A 22,392-nucleotide genomic window follows, 5' to 3' on the forward strand; every position below is an offset into this window, starting at 1 on the left:
AGATAAAAATAAAAATCAGCTGGGCATGGTGTGGGACACCTATAGTCCCAGCTCTTTGGGAGATGGAAGCAGGAGGAACACTTGAGCCTAGAAATTCAAGGCTGCAGTAAGCTATGATCACACCACTGCATTCCAGCCTGGGCAATAGAGCAAGCTCTAAAAAAGAAAAAGAAAGAAAATGTGTAAGTCACATTGTGGCTCCATGCAGATGACTGAAGCAAGCAAAGGCAGCTTCTCTTCACAACCTTTGAGGCAAAATGTTCTGGCAGCACCATGGCACCATTCTGGTCCTGCCCTCTTTCTGCTGCCACATGGCCATTGTCGTCACCTCTCACTTTCCCACTGTCTATACCAAGTAATTGTAAGGAAGGCAGACACAGCCTTTTTCTCCTGGTAAACACATTCTAAGGGTCAGAAGGACATATGTTCTTTCGGTTTGGCATTTTTGCCCAATTTTTGCATGGTTGACCCTGGGGTTACTTCTTTGAGACATTGCCCCTGTCCCAGATAAGTCAAAAATTACTTGAAGAATGTGGAGACAAGGTATGGTAGTTTAGAGCGGCAGGCAGTTCTTTCTAAAATGCTTAGAGCCAGAAGTAAATGTGAAACCCCACAGCTTCTGTGGCCCTAGGGGGTGTGGACTTTTCAGTTGTCCTGGCAGACATTCTTCCTGTCCAGGCACTCTCTCTGCTGGCTGAGTATTATTGGGTCAGCTCCAGGCTTCCCCACACTACAGCAGATGGAGTGGGCTGATCCGCCCACCAGCTTACCTGCCTCCCTGCCCAGCACCCCTGGAACCAACTGTTAAGAGTAATGGAGGCAGAGAATGGAATTCTTAGTGCTGGCAGCCAGTTTAATCCCACCTGAAGGCTTTTAAAAATGCTGATGCGGCTGGGCCTGGTGGCTCACACCTGTAATCCCCGCACTTTGGGAGGCCGAAATGGCTGGATCCCTTAAGGCCAGGAGTTTGAGACCCGTCTGGCCAACATGGTGAAACCCCATCTCTACTAAAAATACAAAAATGAGCCGGGCGTGGTGACGTGCGCCTGTAATCCCAGCTACTCCAGAGGCTGAGGCACCAGAATCATTCGAACCCGGGAGGCGGAGGTTGCAGTGAGCCAAGATCACACCACTGCACTCCAGTCTGGGTGATAGAGTGAGACTCCATCTCAAGTAAATACATAAATATACTGATGCATCCCTCTTGGACTACCCCCCCACCAATAATTTTTTAAAAGCAGATTTATGGATTTCACAGACCGTGTGATTCGCCCATTTAGAGTGTACAATGCAGTGGTTTTTAGTATATTCACAGTTGTATGACCATTACCACAATTTTAGGACATTTTCAGCAGTCATTTTCTATGTCTTCCCAACTCCCCCAGTTCAAGGCACCCAACCACTAATCTAGTTTCTGTCCCTATAGATTTGCTTATTCTGGACATTTTATAGAAATGCAGTCATACTACATGTGGTCTTTTGTGAGTGGCTTCTTTTTACTTAGCATGATGTTTTAAAGGTTCATCCATATTGTAGCATGTATTGGTACTTTGTTCTTTTTCACTGCTGAATAATACTCCATCATATGCAGATACTCTCTTTGGTTTATCCATTCATCAGTTGATGGACATTTGGGTTGATTCTACTTTTTGGCTCTTAGGAATAATGTTGCTAATGCACCATGTATACAAGTTTTTGTGTGGACATCTGTTTTCATTTCTCTTGGGAATATCCCTAAGAGTGGGATTTCTGGGTCATACGTTAACTTTATGTCTAACCTTTTGAGGAAGTGCCAGATATTTTGCAAAGCAGCTGCATCATTTCACAGAACTATTTCATAAGAGCTCTGCTCGGTGCTTCTAGATGTGATTCTAATGTGCTGCTGGTGTGGGTGAAAAACCTCAGTCCGCCTCATCTCATCTGGAAGTAAAGTAAGTGTAGAGCAGATAGTAGCATTGTATCTGAAGGAGAGAATAATTTTAGAGCAGAACATCCATCCCTTCCAAGTTGTCCTTTTCGGCATTGCACATTTTTCAGCTCTTCCTATGTAGTCGAAGGTGACCTGAGCACCAGTTAGGGGACTAGTCAGTCGAATGCTGGAGGAAGATTCTCCAGTGCCCACCTACAGCACAGGCAGGCTACCAAGAGTTAAGTTGATCTGGAAAAGTGACCTGTCGTTTAAGCAGAATGGGTCCACAGATGTGTAATCCCCACTTCTGAGGACACGACATTTCTTCTTGCGTCATCACTTTTTTGGTGTTATCTGGTAAAAACTGAGTCATGAGGTGCCGACAAAAATTCAGTGCACTTAACGTGAAGCTTGAGGCATTCTGCTCATTCCTGAGATACTTGCAGCTGTCAGCCCTGCCGTCTAGATGGTAAACAACTTGCCGAGGATGAAACCCTGCCACTGCGGCTTTCCTCGGCTTGTCTGAGCGAGACCTGGACCCTAGACCGGAACGGTGCACGCCTGCGAGAATCGGAGGATGAGGGAGGGGCTGCGAGGTGGCGGCCCCAGGATCCAGCGGCCTCGCCATCCGTGGAACGCTGCATCTAAAGTGGCCCCGTGGAGGGAGGCAAAAACCAACTATTTTTGTTCTGTGAACTGTAAAAACAATCATTCCCTCCTGACTGCAGATAAGCATTTCCAAATGGCGACTGTGAGCCACCCTGAGCCTTTTTTCCCTTCTTTGTGTTTGCAGCCACGGCACAGGGTACGAGAGCGACAACCACACCACGCCCATCCTCTGCGGCGCCCAGTACAGAATACACACGCATGGTGTCTTCAGAGGCATTCAGGTGAGCACGCAGAGGCCCTAGCGGGAGGGGGGCTGCACTGCCTCTTCCTGCTTACCGGCCCTTTAGTTCCTTACTGATGGACTCTTTGGCCCTGGCAAGCCTCTTCTTCATTGCAGGCTCCTTTAACATCAGGGACCCCTGCTCGTCCCCTGGGTCTGATAACGCAGCTGTGTCCTCTCCCAGAGAGGCTGCCCCGCTGCCTGACACAGCCCAAGATGCGTCCTACAGAATCCTCTCCTTTCTGCCTTTACTGCTCCATTTGACTTCTCCAGGGCAGGCTGTGTGGCTTTTGCTTTTGAGCTAATTGGGTTTGAATTAACCGCCTGGACCTTTGACTTCTAAGATTTGGTTTACATCGTAAAGTGCCCACAGGTAGACACATCGTGGCAAGTGTTGATGATAATCATACTAACTGTACCGCCTATGGCTGGACATTTTCTATATACTAGGCGTTGTGCTAAGTTTTATACGTAGACTTGAAAAAAATGGACTTTACCCTATTAGTACCATTTTGTACTGATGTGGTACATTTGTTGTAATTGATGAGCCAATACTGATAAGTTATTGTTAGCTCATAGTTTACCTTAGGGTTCACTTTTTGTATTGTACAGTTCTATGGGTTTTGAAAAATGCATAATGCCATGTACCTATTATTCTAGTATCATACAGAATAGTTTCACTACCCTTAAAGTTCCCTACACTCCACCTATTCTTCCCTCCCTCTTCTTCTCCCAACAATCACTGGTGTTTCTTCAGAATGTCATATATTTGGGATCATACTAGATGTAGCCTTTTCAGGCTGACTTCTTTCTCTTAGCAATATGCATGTAAGGTTTCTCCGTGTCTATATGTGGCCTTTCCCCCTTCATTTCATCTTCAGTACACCAGGTACTGTTATTCTCTCTATTCTATGGGTGGGGAAACTGAAGCCCAGAGGTGATGAATAACTTGACCAGAATCACCTAGCTAGTAAATGGTGAAGCCGAGACTAATAACACAGGTCTTGCCTGACTTCAGATCCCCTGTTTATACCTACCTCCTGATACTGCTTCTTGGGGAGGCAGAGGATGGTGAACAGTTTTGGAGGAGGGAGAGGTCTCCAACGAGCATGAGGAAAGTAAAGTATAAAGGTAAAAGTTTCAGAGAATTCAATAGACATTTTGGTCTGCCACCTCCATAGACCTTCAGCCTACCTTCCCTGCGGAGTCTCTATTTTGGGTGGTCAGAAGCACACGCAGTTACTAAGGGTTTCATTTATGGCTTATAAACATCAATCCATGGCTGCAACATGAGTAACAGCAGTGATACTTTCACCAGAATGGTCAGTACTCTAGAAGTAAGTTGTATCCGGGCCAGACCCCACAGGATATGTGGGGCAAGTAGCTCTGAGATGTTCTGATTAATGTTTCCAGAAGTGTCACAAAGAGAGAACAGTGTGCTCCCTACTCCCAAGCCTTTCAATGGAGAGGAATAAAGGCAAGAGTTACAGAAATATGGAAATCTGACGACGGTTTGGGGAGACATCAAGCCTGTCCCCTGACGAATACCATCAGAATCCTTCACCAGGGCCCTTACTGAGATTAACAACTGTTCCCATGTGCACTGCTTCTAGGATGAATTAAGGGAAATGGAAAATGCTTCCTTTGCTTTCTTTCCCATCAAGCCCAGTTTGTCAAGCTCCCTTGTCATGGCCTCTAAAAAACTCCAGACTGGACAGGTGTTGAGTATTCCCATCCAGCAACTAGCTCACCATTTAATTTTATGCCACCATTATCCCTGAGACACTTCGGCCTATTAACATCAATGTTGCGTTGTATGTCACTATAGCATTTTTCTTCCAAAAAAAGAAAGTGACCTTTCAGTGCAGGGCAATGTGAAATAGGGACTAGAACACAAGCATGGGGTAGAGTGGAAAATGCACGGGGCAAGAAGTTGGTTATACTCAGAAGTGGTTCCAGGTCTTAGCACAAAACATGAATGCGCTTTAGGCCAGGCATGGTAGCTCATGCCTGTAATCCCAGCACTCTAGGAGGCCAAAGTGGAAGGATCCCTTGAGCTCGAGAGTTCGAGACCAGCCTGAGTAACATAGGGACATCCTATCTCTACCAAAAAAAAATTAGCTGGGCATGATGACTCTCACCTGTTGTCCTAGCTGTTCAGGTGGCTCAAGTGGGAGGATTACTTGAGCTGGTGAGGTCGAGGCTGCAGTGAGCCCCGATCGTGCCTGGGCAACTCCTGCACTCCAGCCTGGGCAACAGAATAAGATCCTGTCTTAAGAACAAACAAAACCAAAACATGGATGCACTCTAGTGTCAGCATCTCACCCTCTATGGAGTTAATTTGCACATCTGTAAAGGAATGAGGAGAATTTAGTGCCCACTCAGGCACTTGCTGAGCTCCCATTTATGACTCCCTGACCCCAAGAAGAGGAAGGGGAGCTTGCCTCTCTGTTTTCCTCCAGTTCTTATTCTTGGAAGACTGACAACACACACACTGCACTTCCACAAGATAAAGAGGAGCAACAGATGCCCTGCAAAGGATGTGTGCAGTGCACAGAAGGCAGACGGATTCCAGTGCTTGCTGGTGTCACTATTAAAGGTTGTGCTGGCTTCACCATGGCCTTCTGGTGGGTTTTGCTTCCTTTCACAGATGGGACCACCACATCCAGGGGCTCCTTCTTCCTTGTTATTTATCTATACTTGGATGATCTGGTCAGTTTGGGGCTCATTCATTATCCCACTTTTTTCAAATAAGGATGCCCCCACCCATTGCAGATTGGCTCTAGGTCATGTGGTCATGTCTCCAAGCAGGAGGGAGTAGTTAGGTTTTGGGACTTTGGACTTGGAAACATCACTACCTCAAGAGGAGAAACTGAGAGATAGAATGGATTGGGAGCTCTTTGAGGCACCAGCATTTCTTTTGCAGAGGCTCTGGGACAGCCATTTCATGTAGGTTGCATCTCAAGAGCCACTTCTGGTTGCTCAGTAGTGATGACCTTAGAGCACTGCATTGTAGAATGTCCTGATCTAGCATCCATTAGTGATGTCTGCCATGGCGATCTGGAGTGTGAATGGGAGTGGTTTTAGGTCTGCACCTGCCACCCCTTCTTTGAATATATTCCAGTGCTCACTCTCCCTCAAGACCTACCAGAATGTTCACATATGGCTTAAAGCCTCCTTGCCTCTTACTGTCTGCCTACAGGATGTGCGGCGTGTGCCTGGAGTAGCCCCGACTCTTGTGCGGTCGGCATCTGAGACCAGTGAGAAACGCCCCTTCATGTGTGCTTACCCAGGCTGCAATAAGAGATATTTTAAGCTGTCCCACTTACAGATGCACAGCAGGAAGCACACTGGTAAGTGTGCCCACTGTCCAGCCTTGGACAAACATGGTTCAAGAGCTCCTTTTCCAGGCTGTCACGCTGCTAAGGACCCAGGTCATTTCCAGGATGGAAAGTAAGCACTGCTTTGAAAGGTCTGATCCAGATGATGTAAAGAGGCTGTGAGGCCATTTTGCATTCTGATTATCCATCCTTTATTACAGAAGTCAGTAAACTGTCTTCCAGAAGGGCAGAGCAGAGCGGTAGAGAGAAAGTGCCACAGAATTAAAGAGACCTGCGTGGGAATCGTGTTGGTGTTAGAATACTATTAGCATTTCTAAAGAGAGAGGAGCTAGCCTGGGAATATAGTCATCAGGTGGTTTTAGAAGGTCGATGGGCAAGATCGTTGTGAAATTTTGGAAGAGATGGTCCAAAGAAAAACTTACCTGCTTAGGTCAGTAATAATCAACCAGACAGGAAGGGGAAAATTGATTGTTTTTTTTGTGATCACTTTAAAAAAAAAAAAAAAGGTCAGGTGCGGGGGTTCACACCTGTAATCCCAGCACTTTGGGAGGCTGAGGTGGGTGGATTACCCAAGGTCAGGAGTTGGAGACCAGCCTGGCGAACAAAGTGAAACCCTGTCTTTACTAAAAATACAAAAACGAGCCGGGTGTGGTGGCACGCACCTGTGATCCCAGCTACTCGGGAGGCTGAGGCAGGAGAATTGCTTGAACCTGGGAGGCAGAGGTTGCAGTGAGCCAAGATCTCATCACTGTACTCCAGCCTAGGCAACAGAGCAAGAATCTGCCAAAAAAAAAAAAAAAAAAAAAAAAAAAGAAAGGAGAGAGAGAGATGATGATTTTTGAAGATACTCCAATGAAACTGGATTTTCCCCCAGGTCAAGGAGGCTGCTTGTGGGAAACAGAGAACTGGCATTGTCTGGTGTTGGCCACCTTGAATGTGGACAGCCATGTCACAGAATGTTTGCTCTGGGCCTTGTGGGCACTAGGTGGGAGTGTGGGAGTGTGGTGAAACCCAGGTTTTCTTACAGAGGAGCTACTGCTACCTTTTCCACAATCAAAGAACAGCATAATTATAAGATGACTGTTACAACTGTAATATTACTGCTGATTTTGCTCTTGGGAAGCTGGAGAAAAATGTGAGCTGCATTCAGATTTCCTTAGACCACTGGATTTTGCTAATTCACTGTATCCAGAGGATACAATTCTGGTATCAACCTGAGTTTGCACTTAGTGGGCCACAGACTTTGAGGCTAAAGAGGAGGGGACCAGTGGCATGTTATATTTTTATACATTTCCCCAAATGGGATCATTTGAAAAGTGACTGTCAAGGTTATAAGGAAAACGAAAAAGTAAAATCCTGCCTGAAAAATGCAAGGGAATAAATGAAGGCAATATGGTTGTAGATACTTTTAATGGGAGAGAAGCACTTAGAATGCAGTGAGGATTAGACAACTGTGTGAAGGGAAGGCAGTAAACAGGAGAGCCAGAACCCCAGACCCACTGGAGCCTTTAAGAAACTCTTCCTTGCAGAAGACGAGGGCAGGTTGGTATTTAACAATCCTACAGCCCCCCTTGAAAGAGAGCAATATCTTCTTATTTATTTATAACAACAGTATGGACTATTATATTAAGTACTTTTTGGGTGTCAGGCTCTCTACATGTATATTTCATTTAATCCTCACTCGCAAAACATTTATTAAGAGGGTAGGATATAACAGAAAGAGGACTCAGGCTCCTGCTTTTTAACTGCAGGTTATAATCCCCCTTCTCAAAGAGTTGGTGGTTTGTTTGGGAGCGAGGATATAAACAAATGAAAAGTGACTAAGAGAGTACATGATCATGTACTAAATCAGAGACAGGAGGCACCGAGGAGTTTGGAGGGTATCAGATGACTAGGGTCATCTGAGAAAGTTTCTTGGAGGAAGAAGGGCTTGGGTTAACCAGTGAAGGCTGGTAGGTTGGGCAGAGAAAGTGATAGGTGAGCAGAAGCTCAAAGGCAGGGGAAGGAAATCAGACTCAATAGGGGTATTGTGTTCTCCAGCGTGCAGAGGTGAAGCATAAGGCACCAAGCTGGATACAAATACAAAGAAAGGGGCCAGGTGCAGTGGCTCACACCTGTAATCCCAGTATGTTGGGAGGCATAGGCGGGAAGATTGCTTAAGGGGGTCAAGACCAGCCTGGTCAATATAGTGAGACCCCGTCTCTACAAAAAATATTTTTAAAAATTTAGCCAAGTGTGCTGGTGTATGCCTGTAGTCCCAGCTACTCAGGAGGCTGAGGTGGGAGGATGGCTTGTGCCCAGGATTTCGAGGCTGCAGTGAGCTAGGCTCACACCATTGCACTTCAGTCTTGGCAACAGGGAGAGACTCTGTCTCTGAGAAAAGAAATAAAAAGGCTCCAGTCCTCAGGATTTTCCAGCCCATGGAAGAATTGTAGAATTGTAGACCCAGACATAGCTCACCACATTAGACACCCTGGAATAAATGTTGTAATGAGGGAAGGAAGGGAAATTGACCCATGCAGTTTCCAAGTAGGCATTGCAGAAGAAGGAGACATACAGGAGACTTTTCGATGTGGAGACAGGGAACATTTAGTGTGAGCAGAGTGCAAGGAGGACTTCAGGATGTGAGCTCTGGCATAGTGGGGAATAGAGATTCGTGAGGGAAATAGCAGAGGCTTTGAGGTTGGAAAGGTAACAGGACCTGACTGATTCCAGAATGGCTTGTTTCCATCCCAGATGCCTGTGACTCAGGATTCTCCTAGGAAGGTGGGAAGGCTTGGGGTTGCTCACTTCTCTTGGGGCTCAGGTCCCAGTATCTGGCTGAACTTTCTCTAGTGAGGACAGGGGTGAGGCTTCTCCATTCTGAGTCAGGAGGTTGGGTAATCCCATTACTGGCTTCTCTTGGATAAAGCACACCAAAAACTTTCTCAATGCTTTTGGTGTATCTCGAGGATCTCACAACCATGGAGGCATATTTGCTTGACTCAAGAACAAGGAGTCATAGCACAGAACACCAGATCTTCGGGCCATAAAACATAAAACTCTTATTTCATGAGGTTGACCTCAAGGCACATGCATCCCAGAATTCTGCCTCAGATTCTGCCTGGGAGTTAAATATTTTGTTTTTTATTTGCTAATATTTTTTGAGCACTCTTTCTGTGCTAGGCCCTGGGCTGAGCCCTTTATGCAAAGGTCATAAATCCTTTGAAGTTGCTGTATTATTGGACCCATTTTGCAATAAAGAAACCACACCTCACCCAGGGTTTTTTTTTTTTTTTTTTTTTAATGGCAGAGCTAGATGTGAGCTTCGGGGTGGAATCCTCTGGCCCCTGAGCTCCCATTCATTTCTAACTTGCAGGTTGGGGATCATCCTACCCTAAAAAGCTCCAACAAAGTGCTTTAGGCATTTTGGGATCTGTTCAGTCCTAGCAGGAGAGGTTGCCTTGAATGAGATCCCCTTTTCCAGTGTCATTTTCAAATAGAATATGTGTCTTCCCCAAGGTGAGAAACCATACCAGTGTGACTTCAAGGACTGTGAGCGAAGGTTTTCTCGTTCAGACCAGCTCAAAAGACACCAAAGGAGACATACAGGTTTGTAGGTTCACTTCTCATTGTTGCCAGCCATGTTCCCTTGGGCTAGGATTGATTTCATGATTCTCTTTGTTGTTGAATATGAATGAGAGAGTCAGCCATGTGTTTAGTTTTTCCAGTATTTTTCCCCCATAATCTCTGGAGATGTTCCTCCTCTTAAAGAAAAAGAAAGAAAAGGAAACACCCCACATTTCCCCTGCAAACCACAGAACAGCGAGATCCCACTAGCATTGGGCTGATGATACACTGAGCATCGGCAAAGAATGAGGGTGACGGAGAGTGGAATCCGATTTGTAGCGTGTGATTCACTTTTCCTGTCTCTGACACAGCTGAGATCTTCCAGCTGGTGAGAAGCTGGACCTTTGTGGTTAAGGAATGATTGTTCCCAAGCTAGAAGCAGGTCCTTGAAGATTACTGTGCAGAATCAGGGATTCTTGTTGGGCCTGGGGGACTGGAGAAATCTGAGGGTGAGGCAGATGCAGACATTGCAGGCGTGGCTGGAAATGCTGGGCTCCTCCAGCTGTCAGAAGTCAGCCTTGTGGGCCTCACTGTGCCCCACATTGTTAGGGCCGAGGCTAGACCTTCTCTGTCCATTTAGGTGTGAAACCATTCCAGTGTAAAACTTGTCAGCGAAAGTTCTCCCGGTCCGACCACCTGAAGACCCACACCAGGACTCATACAGGTAAAACAAGTGCGTAAACTTTTCTTCACATTTATTTTTCATTATTTTTTTAAACTATTGTGGAATGAAATTGTGATGAGAGGGATTGGAAAAGACTAGTGTAAAAGTTCTAAGGTTTAGCCTCAGCTGAGAGAAGGAATAGTGCATGGCTATCTTTAAATAATAAATAATAACATTTTTTAAAGAAGGGGAGGGTGGAAATACAGAGAAGGAGAAAGATGGGAAAAAAATGGCTGGAGTGTGCAGAATGAAAATGAAGAGATAAGCCAGGTCCCTACTGTTTCCAGTTTGTCATGTCACACATTTTGTCACTCTGTTTGATATGATAATCAACTTTACAGAAAAGCAGCAGAAATTCTAGCAAGCCAAACATTTATTCTTCTGAGAGCACATGTTTCATGGCACTGTTTTCAGAGAACTGAGTCCTTGCTTTGCTGAAAGTTAATGCCCCCGGAGCGGTCTTGGTTTCTGTGGGACCAGTATCAGTGTGTGGGTATTATTTCTTTTGTACTAGTACAGAGAGGAGAATAGGGCATTTATTTACTGGCTGCTGAAGGTTTTTGCTTTCTGCAAGGCTGGTGTGATTCATAATAAAAATAGCACCACCTTTGTTGCATATTTTCTACCTTTGGAAAGAGGGTTAATGCTTAGCTTGTCTAAGTCTATCTTCACAACATGCTTGTAAGTAGAGTAAGATAGGACTGGGTGTGGTGGCTCATGCCTGTAATCCCAGCTCTTTGGGAGGTTGAGGTGGGTGGATCACTTGAGCCCAGGAGTTCAGGACCAGCCTGGGCAACATGGCAAAACCCTGTCTCTACAAAAAATACAAAAACTAGCTGGGCATGGTGGTGTGCACCTGTAGTCCCAGCTATTTGGGGGAGGCTGAGGTAGGAGGATCACTAGAGCCTGCTTGGGAGGCTGAGGCTGCAGTGAGCGGTGATCCCACCACTGTACTTCATCCCAAGCGACAGAATAAGACCCTGTCTCAAGACAAAACAAAAAAAGTAAGGTCGGCATGTTTTATTCCCATCTTACAGATGAGGGGACTGAGGCAATAGTAATTCAATGGCTTATCTAAAGTCACAAAGTTAGTAAGTAGCAAATCCAGTTCTGTCTGCTTCCAGCCCACCTTGTCCCACTTGCTTCTTTATTAGAGAAGTAACAGGCATTTACGCTGCAGTCCAGGGAGCATGGGGAGTCAAGCAGAGAGTCAAAGTCAGCAAAGCTGAACACCACTGAGAGACTGAGAGGAATGAAGATGATGAGAGAGAGGGTTGGGATTTGTCCATTAGGAGCCAGCCCTTGACGGCACTGCTGGAGGTGGGGTTGGAGAGTGGGAGCCAGGCCAGGAAGAGCAGAGGAACAGCGTGTGAAGGAAAACATGACATCACAAACCCCTGGGCAGCCCCAGATTCTCTGCCCAAACTGGCTGCATTTAAAAACAGAGCCAAGGTACCTGTGGTCCATGGTTGGTGGGATGGGATCTTGCTTCCCTTCCTCAGGTGCCTTCGATGCTTCTTTGACTTAGTCCTGAGCTCATAATTTGGTGGCAAAGTGTTATAGTCCCTTGTACACTGCTGTCACACTCCCCAAGTAAGTGTGACATGACCTGTTTCACCAGCAGACTGTTTAATACCGCATTTGATTGGCCTCCAGTCTGACCCTGGGACACCAGCCCTCCTGGGACATTTCTCAGTGCTTGTCCAAATCAGTACTCAGAGAAGGCCAAGTGGGACCAGCAGTATCTGAGAAGATCCGTCAAGTGGTACAGGGTTTGGCTTCTGCACATTCTTCCTTAGGATGGAGCCGCAGCTGCTTTTCCGTCATGGCTAGGCCTGGGAGGTGTGATACAGGAAAGAGCGTGGGCTCTGGAATTCAACAGACCTGGAGATTTGAGTTCTGCCTGCATCTGCCTTCAATAGATGTCCTACCTCATCTGTAGAGTGGGGATAATAACGCTTCCCCTACGGGCTGTTGTAAGGAATACATGAGGGTGTGTGTGTGTGTGTGTGTGTGTGTGTGTGCAGCCCAGCACAAGGCTTGGCATATGTTAAGCATCAAATAAATGATAGTTATTCTCCCTAATGAGAATGAGGCTTGGAAAGAATGTCTGAGGGCTCTTTGGGTGGAGAAGCCTCAATCTTTTGGCAAGCTTATTAAAAATCTAAGAACCACGCCCCAACTAGAATCTTCCATATAACAAGATTATGCTCTCAGTAACACTTTAAGAGAAAAACAAAAACAACACATAACATGCAAACTGGTATCAGTGATTTATTTTTAAAGTATCCAGCCCATCCAGGGTATCTACACAGATAGAAGTGTTAAAAGCTTCAGTCACAGCTCAGATCCCTGGACAGTGATCACTCAGTAATACCCAGGGTGATGACCTGGAGGCTTCTGCAGCCCAGTTCTGCTCAGTTCCCAACTTACTCAGCAAGGGGGAGAAATTTACACAGTCCGCAAAACATTCTGTCAGCAGAGACTGAAACAAACGTTCTTCCCCTTAATTATGAATTGCTCAGACATTTCCCCCAACTTGACTCATTCTTTATCTCCCACTTTCCAAGTTTTCTGGCCTAAGAATATAACTTTACAATATTTCGATCCTTAAAGCCCCCAGAGGTGCTGCTGTTTCAAGGCTGCCTGGGAAATGAGCTCAGTTGGTTAGCTCAGGGATGGAACGATGGGGAATTCAGAGTGGGTGCCTTGTAATGACTTGACTCAGGCCTTGATAGTTGAACTTGCGCCCGTCTCTTCATTGCAAGTGTCTCTGACTGGCAATTGTGTCAACAGGTGAAAAGCCCTTCAGCTGTCGGTGGCCAAGTTGTCAGAAAAAGTTTGCCCGGTCAGATGAATTAGTCCGCCATCACAACATGCATCAGAGAAACATGACCAAACTCCAGCTGGCACTTTGAGGGGGTCTCCCTCGGGGACCCTTCAGTGTCCCAGGCAGCACGGTGTGTGAACTGCTTTCAAGTCTGACTCTCCACTCCTCCTCACTCACTTCCCTAAGAAGGAAACTTCAGTTGATCTTCTTCATCCAACTTCCAAGACAAGATATCGGTGCCTCTGGAAACCACCAGGTGTGCCTGGAAGAGTTGGTCTCTGCTCTGCCTACTTTTAGTTGACTCACAGGCCCTGGAGAAGCGGCTAACAGTGTCCGGTTAGTTAAAAGCCCATTGCCATTTGGTCTGGATTTTCTACTGTAAGAAGAGTCATGGCTGATCATGTCCCCCTGACCCTTCCCTTCTTTTTTTATGCTCGTTTTCGCTGGGGATGGAATTATTGTGCCATTTTCCATCGTGGAATATTTATAGGCCAGGGCATGTGTATGTGTCTGCTAATGTAAACTTTGTCATGGTTTCCATTTACTAACAGCATCAGCAAGAAATAAATCAGAGAGCAAGGCATCGGGGGTGAGTCTTGTCTAACATTCCCGAGGTCAGCCAGACCGCTAACCTGGAAAGCAGGATGTAGTTCTGCCAGGCAACTTGTAAAGCTCATGCATTTCAAGCAGCTGAAGGAAGAATCAGAACTAACCAGTGCCTCTGTATAGAAATCTAAAAGAATTTTACCATTCAGTTATTTCAATGTGAACATTGGCACACTGCTCTTAAGAAACTATGAAGATCTGAGATTTTTTGTGTATGTTTTTGACTCTTTTGAGTAGTAATCATATGTGTCTTCATAGATGTACATATCTCCTCGCACAAATGAAGGGGAATTCATTTGGAATTCATTTTCATCATTGGGGGTGTCCTTGGTGTAAACAAACCATGCTGGTTATGTGGCTTCAAGTTGTAAAAATGAAAGTGACTTTAAAAGAAAATAGGGGCTGGTCCAGAATCTCCACTGATCAGACTGTTTTTAAGTAACTTAAGTAACTTTGGGTCTACAAGTATATGTGAAAAAAATGAGACTTCCTGGGTGAGGAAATGCATTGTTTAAAAGTGCTTGTGTGTGCGTGTGCGTGCGTGTGTGTGTTGTGTTGTGTTTTGTTTTTTAAGGGAGGGAATTTATTTACTGTTGCTTGAAATTACTGTGTAAATATATGTCTGATAATGATTTGCTCTTTGACAACTAAAATTAGGACTGTATAAGTACTAGATGCATCACTGGGTGTTGATCTTACAAGATATTGATGATAACACTTAAAATTGTAACCTGCATTTTTCACTTCGCTCTCAATTAAAGTCTATTCAAAAGGAAAGTGGCAAGATTCCATCAGCTGTATTGTGTTCAAATCTCAAGGCCACTGAGCCTCTTTTAAACAGGTAAGAGAAGACGCCACCGACGTCGAATGCTACTAGTGAGCCTATCCAGGTCGTGACCACAATTTATTTATCTCTGTCAAACTTCAGGAGGGACTTACATGTCCTAGAAGCCGCAGAGAATGCCTTCACCTTGCATTACAGAGTGATCGTGCTCGTGCTGTGGTTGAATGGGGTCTGTGGATGATGTGGGGATTATGTTTTAAGGTTTATTTTAGGCAGATTATCATTGTATCACTTCTTACTCCAGATCAGCAAAAGAAAATAGAGAGATGTTCATGATAACTTGTCCTTTTGAAAGTTCACAGATACATCACTGGGAGGGCATAGGCTGAACACCTAGTACAATTGAATTTACAACTGTACTTGCTATAAATCAGCTCAGCAGATTGAAAACTGCTCAGCCTTTCCAGGGCAACTGAGTGTGAAAGCAAAGATCTATATTATCTATAAACTATAAACTCTGTGTTCTGGTGTGTGGTTTTTGAATTGTAAATAAGGAGATTAATTTGGTGCCGCTCCTCTCAGCTCCCTTGTCTTGGGGCTTGCATGCATTCCGGGTTTTATTTCTTCATTTAAAATACGTCTCAAACAGATGGAAGCCCAGCCATGGAGACTGTTGTGCGTTGAAGTGCAGCTCAAAGTTTGGGCAGCCTAAAAGTCAGGTCCGGAGGCCTCTCTTATTTTGCATCTGGCTCTTGCATCACTGTTAATTATAGCGAGTGTGGTGACTCATTTATATCAGCCGTTTTTATCTTTTCCTGCCAGAAGACAGCGTTTCTCTGGAGAAGCTCAGGACAAGCATGGCAAACGTCAGCGAGTCGGGAAGAGCCAGGTCTTACAACAAAAGTACAGCCACATTGATTGTTTCAACTGCACAGGGAAGAACAGAGATTCTCAGACGACCCTGCAAGTTTAGCTTGCAGTTAAGCTCATGGGCTTTGGAAAGCAGACCAACCTGGCTTCAAATTCTAAATCTCCAGTTTCCTTATCTGTGAAGTGGGGACAAAAGTCTCTGCCTGATAGGATCATAGTGAGGAGGAATTTTTTGTAAGTATGAAAACATCAAGTACATAGCAAAGGCTCATAAACTTTATCTAGGAAAACTATTACCCAAGAACTCACTGGCTCATTTTTTTTTACCTCCCCCTCCTCCAGGCATCCTCTTGCAGTGTCTAACCATCCCCACAGGTCAGCTCTGAAAAATGGAAACAAGTCCATTGCCCTCTGCCCCAACCCAGAGTTAATAACTTTTGCAGCAATTGAGCTTCTTGCCAGCCTTGCCACAGAGACCATCTGTGCTTGCTGTGTCTTCTGTAAAGCACTCGTGAACACTGTACGTGTTTCTGAGACCCACGGTGTTGCTCTTCCATAGACTGTGAGGAATCAGTGGGAGCTCCCTGTGGCCCAGGCTTGAGGCGGTGTTGGGTGCAGTCGTCAGCATGTGCACTTTTCCATCTTGCTTTATTTACTGCAGCACCTCGTTTAGCATATGACTCAGTACTCCCAGTTCCCCAACTCCCTCTGCTGGATCTTCCCAGACTCTTCCAGTCACCCGGAACCGTCTCCTCTCTGAACCTCTGTAACATTTAGAGTACATTTAACATTAAATAGTACTTTAGGTCAGAATAGTGCTTTCCCCTCCTTTTTTATCTTTAGGACACTCCTGTAAGGTAGACAGGGCAAGTGTTATCCCCACTTTACAGATGAGGACATTGAGGCTCAGCAGAAGTAAGTGGCTAAGGCAGCACTTAGTCTTGGTCTTCAGCATCCAGGTGTCCTCCCAAAACATGCTTGGTGGTGTAGACTTGCACTCTGCTCCCTTGCCTCATTTTTTATATATCCTTTTTTTTTTTGGCTGGAGTGCAGTGGTGCAACCTTGGCTTACTGCAACCTCTGCCTGCTGGGTTCAAGCGATTCTCCTGCCTCAGCCTCCTGAGTAGCTGGGATTACAGGCTCATGGCATCATGCCCAGCTAATGTTGTGTGTGTGTGTGTGTGTGTATGTGTGTGTGTGTGTATATACTTTTTTTTTTTTTTTTTGAGATGGAGTCTTGCTCTGTTGCCCAGGTTGGAGTGCAGTGCTGCAATCTTGGATCACTGCAACCTCCAACTCCTGGGTTCAAGCAGTTTTCCTGCGTCAGTCTCCTGAGTAGCTGAGATTACCGGCATGCACCACCACGCCCGGCTAATTTTTGTATTTTTAGTAGAGATGGGGGTTTCATCATGTTGGCCAGGCTGGTCTCGAACTCCTGACCTCGTGATCCACCCGCCTTGGCCTCCCAAAGTGCTGGGATTACGGGAGTGAGCCACCGCGCTGACCTTCATTTTTATGTATCCTTTTTTCTCTGCCAGAATGTGAGCTTCTAGAGGGAAGGAGATCTTCTCCCTTTCCTGCATTACTTCCATTAGGAATTCTCAGCGTTCACATCCATGGACAGCAGCTGGGAAATTTGCTAAAGCTCAGACTCAGATTCAGAAGTTCTGGGGCGGGGCCTTGAGAGTCTTCTTTCCTAACAAGTTCCCAGGGGATTCCCACTGTACCAGCCTGTGGATGACACTGTGTGTAGCAAGGATCTACAGGGTGGGCTTGTTAAGTACTTGAAGGGTGACTGATGAGATTAGCACTTGACTATCCTGGGATGGTGCTGGGCCCTTCTAGTCCTTGAGAGGAGTCAGTGAAGACGGCACAGGGCCCTACTGTGAAGGTCCACTGTGGGTCAAGACACGCATGCTGAATGCAGTCAGAGGAACTGTGCACCAGCCCAGGGAAATCCATCCATGAGGGGGTTGTTTTCAAACACAGTTGGCGGATCCTGTGTTGGTGACTTCCACAAGTTGGGGAGACTTCCACAGGTAAGATCAAGTGTGGTGAGGGGCACACCTGCCTCTCCAGTCCTTGCACCTCACTCAGTCACACATCTCAGCAGTGGACCCCTGCCTCCCTGATGCCCTGTTTTCTAGCATCCACAAATTGAAGTCTTATGGCCTTGGTGAGCATGTATTCCCTGTGAGCCCCAAGCCTCACTGGCAGGCAGGGTTTTCCCATGCCTTGCTGCTACTAGGAACTACTTTCTTGGCTCTCTTGGGTAAAAAAGAGCAAAGGTGATGGTCCTTGGAGCCCTGTGCTCCCTGAAGGGTGTTTGCAACACTAATCTTGGACTAATGGATGTGCCAGGAAGAAGTTTGTGTGTGTGGCGGGGGGGTGGTGGGGTGGGGGGTTAATTTTGCTCGCCCAGGGGATATTTGGCAATTCCGGAGACATTTTGGATCATCATGACCAGGGCAGGGGTGGGGTGCTCCTGGTATCTGGAGGATACAGGCCAGAGATGCTGCTAAACAACCTACAGTGCACAGGACAGCCCTTTCCTCCCCCTTCCCAAAGAATGATCTGGCCCAAAATGTCAATAGTCTCCTGGTTGAGAGACCCTGGCATAGAAGAGGGAAGTGACTTGCTGTAGATGGACTGTTACCAGATGAGAGGGGTGATGCTAAGAATTGCTGTCTGGGCTGTCTTTAATCCACCATTCTGAATTAACTGACTCGCAGGAGGCATTTTTCTTCAAAGTCTTGAATCAGGCAGAGTGGCTTGTAGGAATTTCTCATAGGTAAATGCATGAGAACCACAAAAAGGAAGACAAATCTCTATGAAAATATAAAGGTCTGGGCTCTTCATTCAGGTCTTTGCTTCTAGTGACTATTTTAATTATCAAGTGATTGAAATATGTATAATTATTTATTTGATAGGATCTTGCAAAGCTGATAAATAAATATAAATATTCATGATGATGATCACACCTGGTCTGATTTCTATTGTCAGTTGATGTTATGCTGAGAAAGTAGCTGATTCCATGGAGGGCTCTGGGCTTTCCTCCGTTTTTCAAGCAAAATGCTGATTCTGTTAGCTCTCAGGCTGGCCTTGAGAAGGAAAGAGAGAGCCAGACAGCATAGGAAGGGTAGTATCTCAGAGATCTGGAAACCCACCGGCCAGCCCTGCACAGTTAGGACGATCAAGACCAGACCCCTGAATAAGGTGGTGCTTCAGAGACTGGTGAGAGGATGAGGACAAATTCCTGAAGTCCAGGGATCTGGAAGGTCAGTGCCTTTAAGTACAGACAAAATCATCCCAATTCGAGTAGAGGCCTCAGACAGGGAGACCGCAACGGTAAGCAAGTCAAGCAGACCAAATGAGCAAATGTGAACTGCGGAGTTGGTGCGGTATTTTTATGGAGCAGGGGAGAATTGAAGGATGGTCCGGGGGTTGGGCTGAGATAAATGCAGAGGGGAGAGGTTGGTTGAGACCAGTGGCTTTCCCCGCTCCTGTCATCCCAGGAGCATTGGTGATGCTGACACTTGGCCATGAAGGATTGCCTGATGCAGTGGGGATTCGGAGGGCCATGGAGGAGGCAGTTGGGCTCCAGGAGAAAGAAGGAGGAGGGGTGGAGTGAGGAAGACCAGTCTGGGAAGAAAGATGAGACAGATGAGGAATGGAGTGCGGATGTCAGGGAGGTCTGCAGGAAGAGGGGGCTTCTGTCTCACAGGGCCTGCCCCCAGCATGAACCTGCACTGGCCTGTGAATGCACACTCCAGGACTTTCACAATTAGGAGATGCTCAAGTGATGAACGGTGAATCGGATCAATGCACACCATGTATTGATCCTTTGTGTGCAGCTCAGTGCCATCTTACATGCATTCTCCATTTACATGCACTCTCTCCACTCGCCTCCTTTTGACAGTGGTTCCCATTTTACAGATGAAGAAACCGAGACTCCAGAAGTACCTCCCACAGGATCATACAGTTCGTGCATAGGGCAGAGTTGAGATTTTAATCTGGCTGAGTCAGAGCCCATATTCTTCACTCCTACACTGTACCACATTTGTCCCCCGTCCCAGGGCACGTTGGCCTCATGCACCAGAGGAGCAGGAATGTTGAGAGAATGCAAGAGCGATGTCTTGCCCACTTGCCAGGATACCAGGGATGTTTGTCAAGTGCCCAGAGAAAGGACGGGCAGGATTGACACAGCGTTCCCTTCCCCCATACCCAGTTGTAGAGCCTGTTTACAAAATATGTTTTCATTCAACATTTTGTATTAAATACCGGAACTCAAGAAATGACATGGCATAATGTTAGCCGGATAGTGATAAAAGGGGAAAATTGAGAAACACATCTTAAGAGTTCAAGGTCAACGATTACTCTTTAAAAGCAGTATCCTGCTTTCCCAAGGGGTTCTACGTCAGAGGGAGCGGGCTGAGGAGGAAGCCGTTGGTTTCCAGGGATGGAGGGGTGTGGGGGCTTTTGTGGATGTGACCCCATGGATGGGATTGTCTCACTTCTCAGCAGGCAGCCTCCACTTTTAAAAGATGAGTCCTTACCATCCAGATGACAAAAGCCAGGGAGCCTGTCCTAGAGACACTGCCTGTCCCAATTTTTCTGACTTCTAAAAGTGTAACGATCCCGGTCGGTGGCCTCTATCTTTGCCCGCCTTCCAACCCTGCCCCAGCAAACCTCTCCCCTAGCAGCGTCCTGGGAAGGAGTGCTCCCTGCTCCGGCTCATGGAGAGCTTGTTGTAGGGGGAAGACAGTGAGAGGAGCTGGGTGGGACAGCTTCTGCCTTCACCGCATAACCAGGCTGGGGGAGACGGCGTTTACCTCTCCCTCCTGAGAGAGCTGACTTTGAATTCACTGGGTGGGCAACAAAAGTGCCCACCCCGTGAATGTTCCCGATGCTGCCTGATGAGAGAGATGTTCCCGATGCTGCCTCCTGGAGACAAACCACCACCGTTTCTAGGCAGGGGCTCCCAGGCCCCAGGGAACGCCACTGAGGAGAACCTTGAAGGACACCCCTCCAGTGTTAGTAGCATTCAACTGCTAGTGGCTAGTGGCAAGATGCCACAACAGTTCTGCCTATCGATCCAGCCCCTGGCCAATCTCTCTGCTCACCTCTGCTCACTAAGGACAGCCTAGAAAGAGACCAGAGCAAAGGGTGAGGATCTTGGGAAGAGGCAGTGGGGTGGCATGGCCCTCACCCCCAAAGAGACAGGAATATCCCAGCGCTGAGGTGCAGCGGCTACTAGCACACCCTCTGCCACTCAGCCCCGTGAGCCTGGCAACGCCTTCTGCGCCTTGGAGATTCAACTCAGACAGCACCACTCTTCATCTCCCAGGTTGTCCTGAAGATGAAAGGAGAGGCCACAGGTGCTTAGCCTGCCTACCCTCCGTCTTGCTGGCAGGCACTGCTCAGGGCAGCCAGGCCTCTGGCTGTGCGTGGAACAGGTTCAGCCATTCAGAGAGGACTGAGGCAGAGCTTGATGCGGGGCCCTGGCCTGCACTGGCCCTGCGCCACTCCTGCCAGGGAGCCTTGGCCCTGCCTCACTGCAGAGAGGAGAGCTGGGCACTGCTGGGTGGAGCAGGCAGGAGCTGGGGTCAGTCACTGCCAAACTCCCCTGTCACACAGTTGTCTCTGTTCTCCTCCTTTGACCTGCTCAAGTCAGGAAGTGGAAGGGACACATGCCCATCTGTCTCACCCCAGAGAGGAAGGTGCTGTTAGGGGACTGGCTGGGACACACCTTCATCGGAGGCCAGGCCCGTGCCTCAATTGTCCTGTGCATCGTTTGTATAAAGGTCTTCTCTGAACCCATCAGAATGCCTCCAGCCAGTTTCAACTTCCCAGGTAAGAGGAGAGGAAGAAAGCATGGAAAGCACTTGGCACAATCACACCTTTCTCACCTGAGTTGGCAGGAGGGACAGTATCAAGAATCGGGCTCAGTTCACAAGGCGATCTGGGGCCTTGGAGGCACCTTGCCTCCTAAGTTCCGGTTTCAAAGGAGCAGAACAGTGACGCAAATAACTGCAAGCAGCGCTAATTCAACCCTTCGGGTGCTGTGTTCCAAAATGAATTTATAGTGTTTAAAAAACATCCACATGGTAGATTGATCTGTCAGACTGTGGCCTTCTCAACGATGCAACTGCATCGTGAGTGAAACCGAAGCATCTGCTCATTTATCTGACTGTATGGTGCCAAATCTCCAGATAGTCTTATTTTGCCCATTTTCGTTCTTATTTGTCCTTTGAAGGTTACAGCCTCTGTGGATATGTGAAGCTCTGTTTTATTCCCTGGATCTGCCACTTCCCAGCCTCCTGACTCTGGACAGGTCCATGTAGCCCTCAGTTTGCCCATCTATGAGGCGAGGCTATAGCAGTAACCTCATGGGACAGACATGTGTGTTACATGAGGCACAGTGCCTGGCATGGGGGTCAGCACATAAGAGAAAGCTAATTAACAGTGGTGCTTGTTGTTACTGTCTTCCACACTGTAGACACCAATGGTTGTCTGGCTTGACATGTCCTGGGGAGCCTCTTGGTTTTTCCTGGGCACCCCTCACCTGGAAGTCAATGAGGGTGGCCCAGGATACTGGCAAGATGGCCCCGTTGAGGCAGGGCATTTAGCCCTGGTAAGGCTGGCGCTCCCTTTCTGCTGCAAGCATTCCTTGACGACTCCATGAGGTGGAATGCAAACACCAGGCGAGTTCCGTACCATGCTCCAGACGCCAGGATGCACTCCTAGAAGCAGATATGTGAAGGCTCCAACCTCGCGGAAGAATTCATTAGGACAGCCTGTGATATGGTGCTGAAACCAGAGGCTCGTCCAGGCGGGCCAGGGATGGGGAAGTCTCGTCCCTGCTGAACTTCTACAGCTGATAAAGGCAG

The 22,392-nt window shown here is 47.0% G+C and overlaps 1 protein-coding gene across 7 annotated transcripts in view; it reads left to right on the plus strand.

Annotated features, from left to right (window-relative positions):
• WT1 (WT1 transcription factor) overlaps window positions 1-14,625 on the plus strand; it is a 47,754-nt gene extending 33,129 nt beyond the window's left edge. For 4 of the 7 annotated variants that reach the window (XR_012423348.1, XM_074013996.1, XM_065528334.2 and 1 more), the window contains 5 exons: window positions 2,703-2,799; window positions 6,001-6,151; window positions 9,641-9,730; window positions 10,329-10,421; window positions 13,209-14,625. Coding sequence is in view for 5 of the 7 variants with exons in the window: in XM_065528334.2 (XP_065384406.1) it covers window positions 2,703-2,799; window positions 6,001-6,151; window positions 9,641-9,730; window positions 10,329-10,421; window positions 13,209-13,330 (553 nt within the window). In the remaining 2 variants the exon portion in view is untranslated. The remainder of the gene's footprint in view (window positions 1-2,702; window positions 2,800-6,000; window positions 6,152-9,640; window positions 9,731-10,328; window positions 10,422-13,208) is intronic. The other 3 variants (XR_012423349.1, XM_065528335.2, XM_065528336.2) reach the window with 1 other exon arrangement.
• Window positions 14,626-22,392: the final 7,767 nt, after the last annotated feature.

This window comes from Macaca fascicularis, chromosome 14, assembly GCF_037993035.2.
Source record: "Macaca fascicularis isolate 582-1 chromosome 14, T2T-MFA8v1.1".
Lineage (NCBI taxonomy): Eukaryota > Metazoa > Chordata > Mammalia > Primates > Cercopithecidae > Macaca > Macaca fascicularis.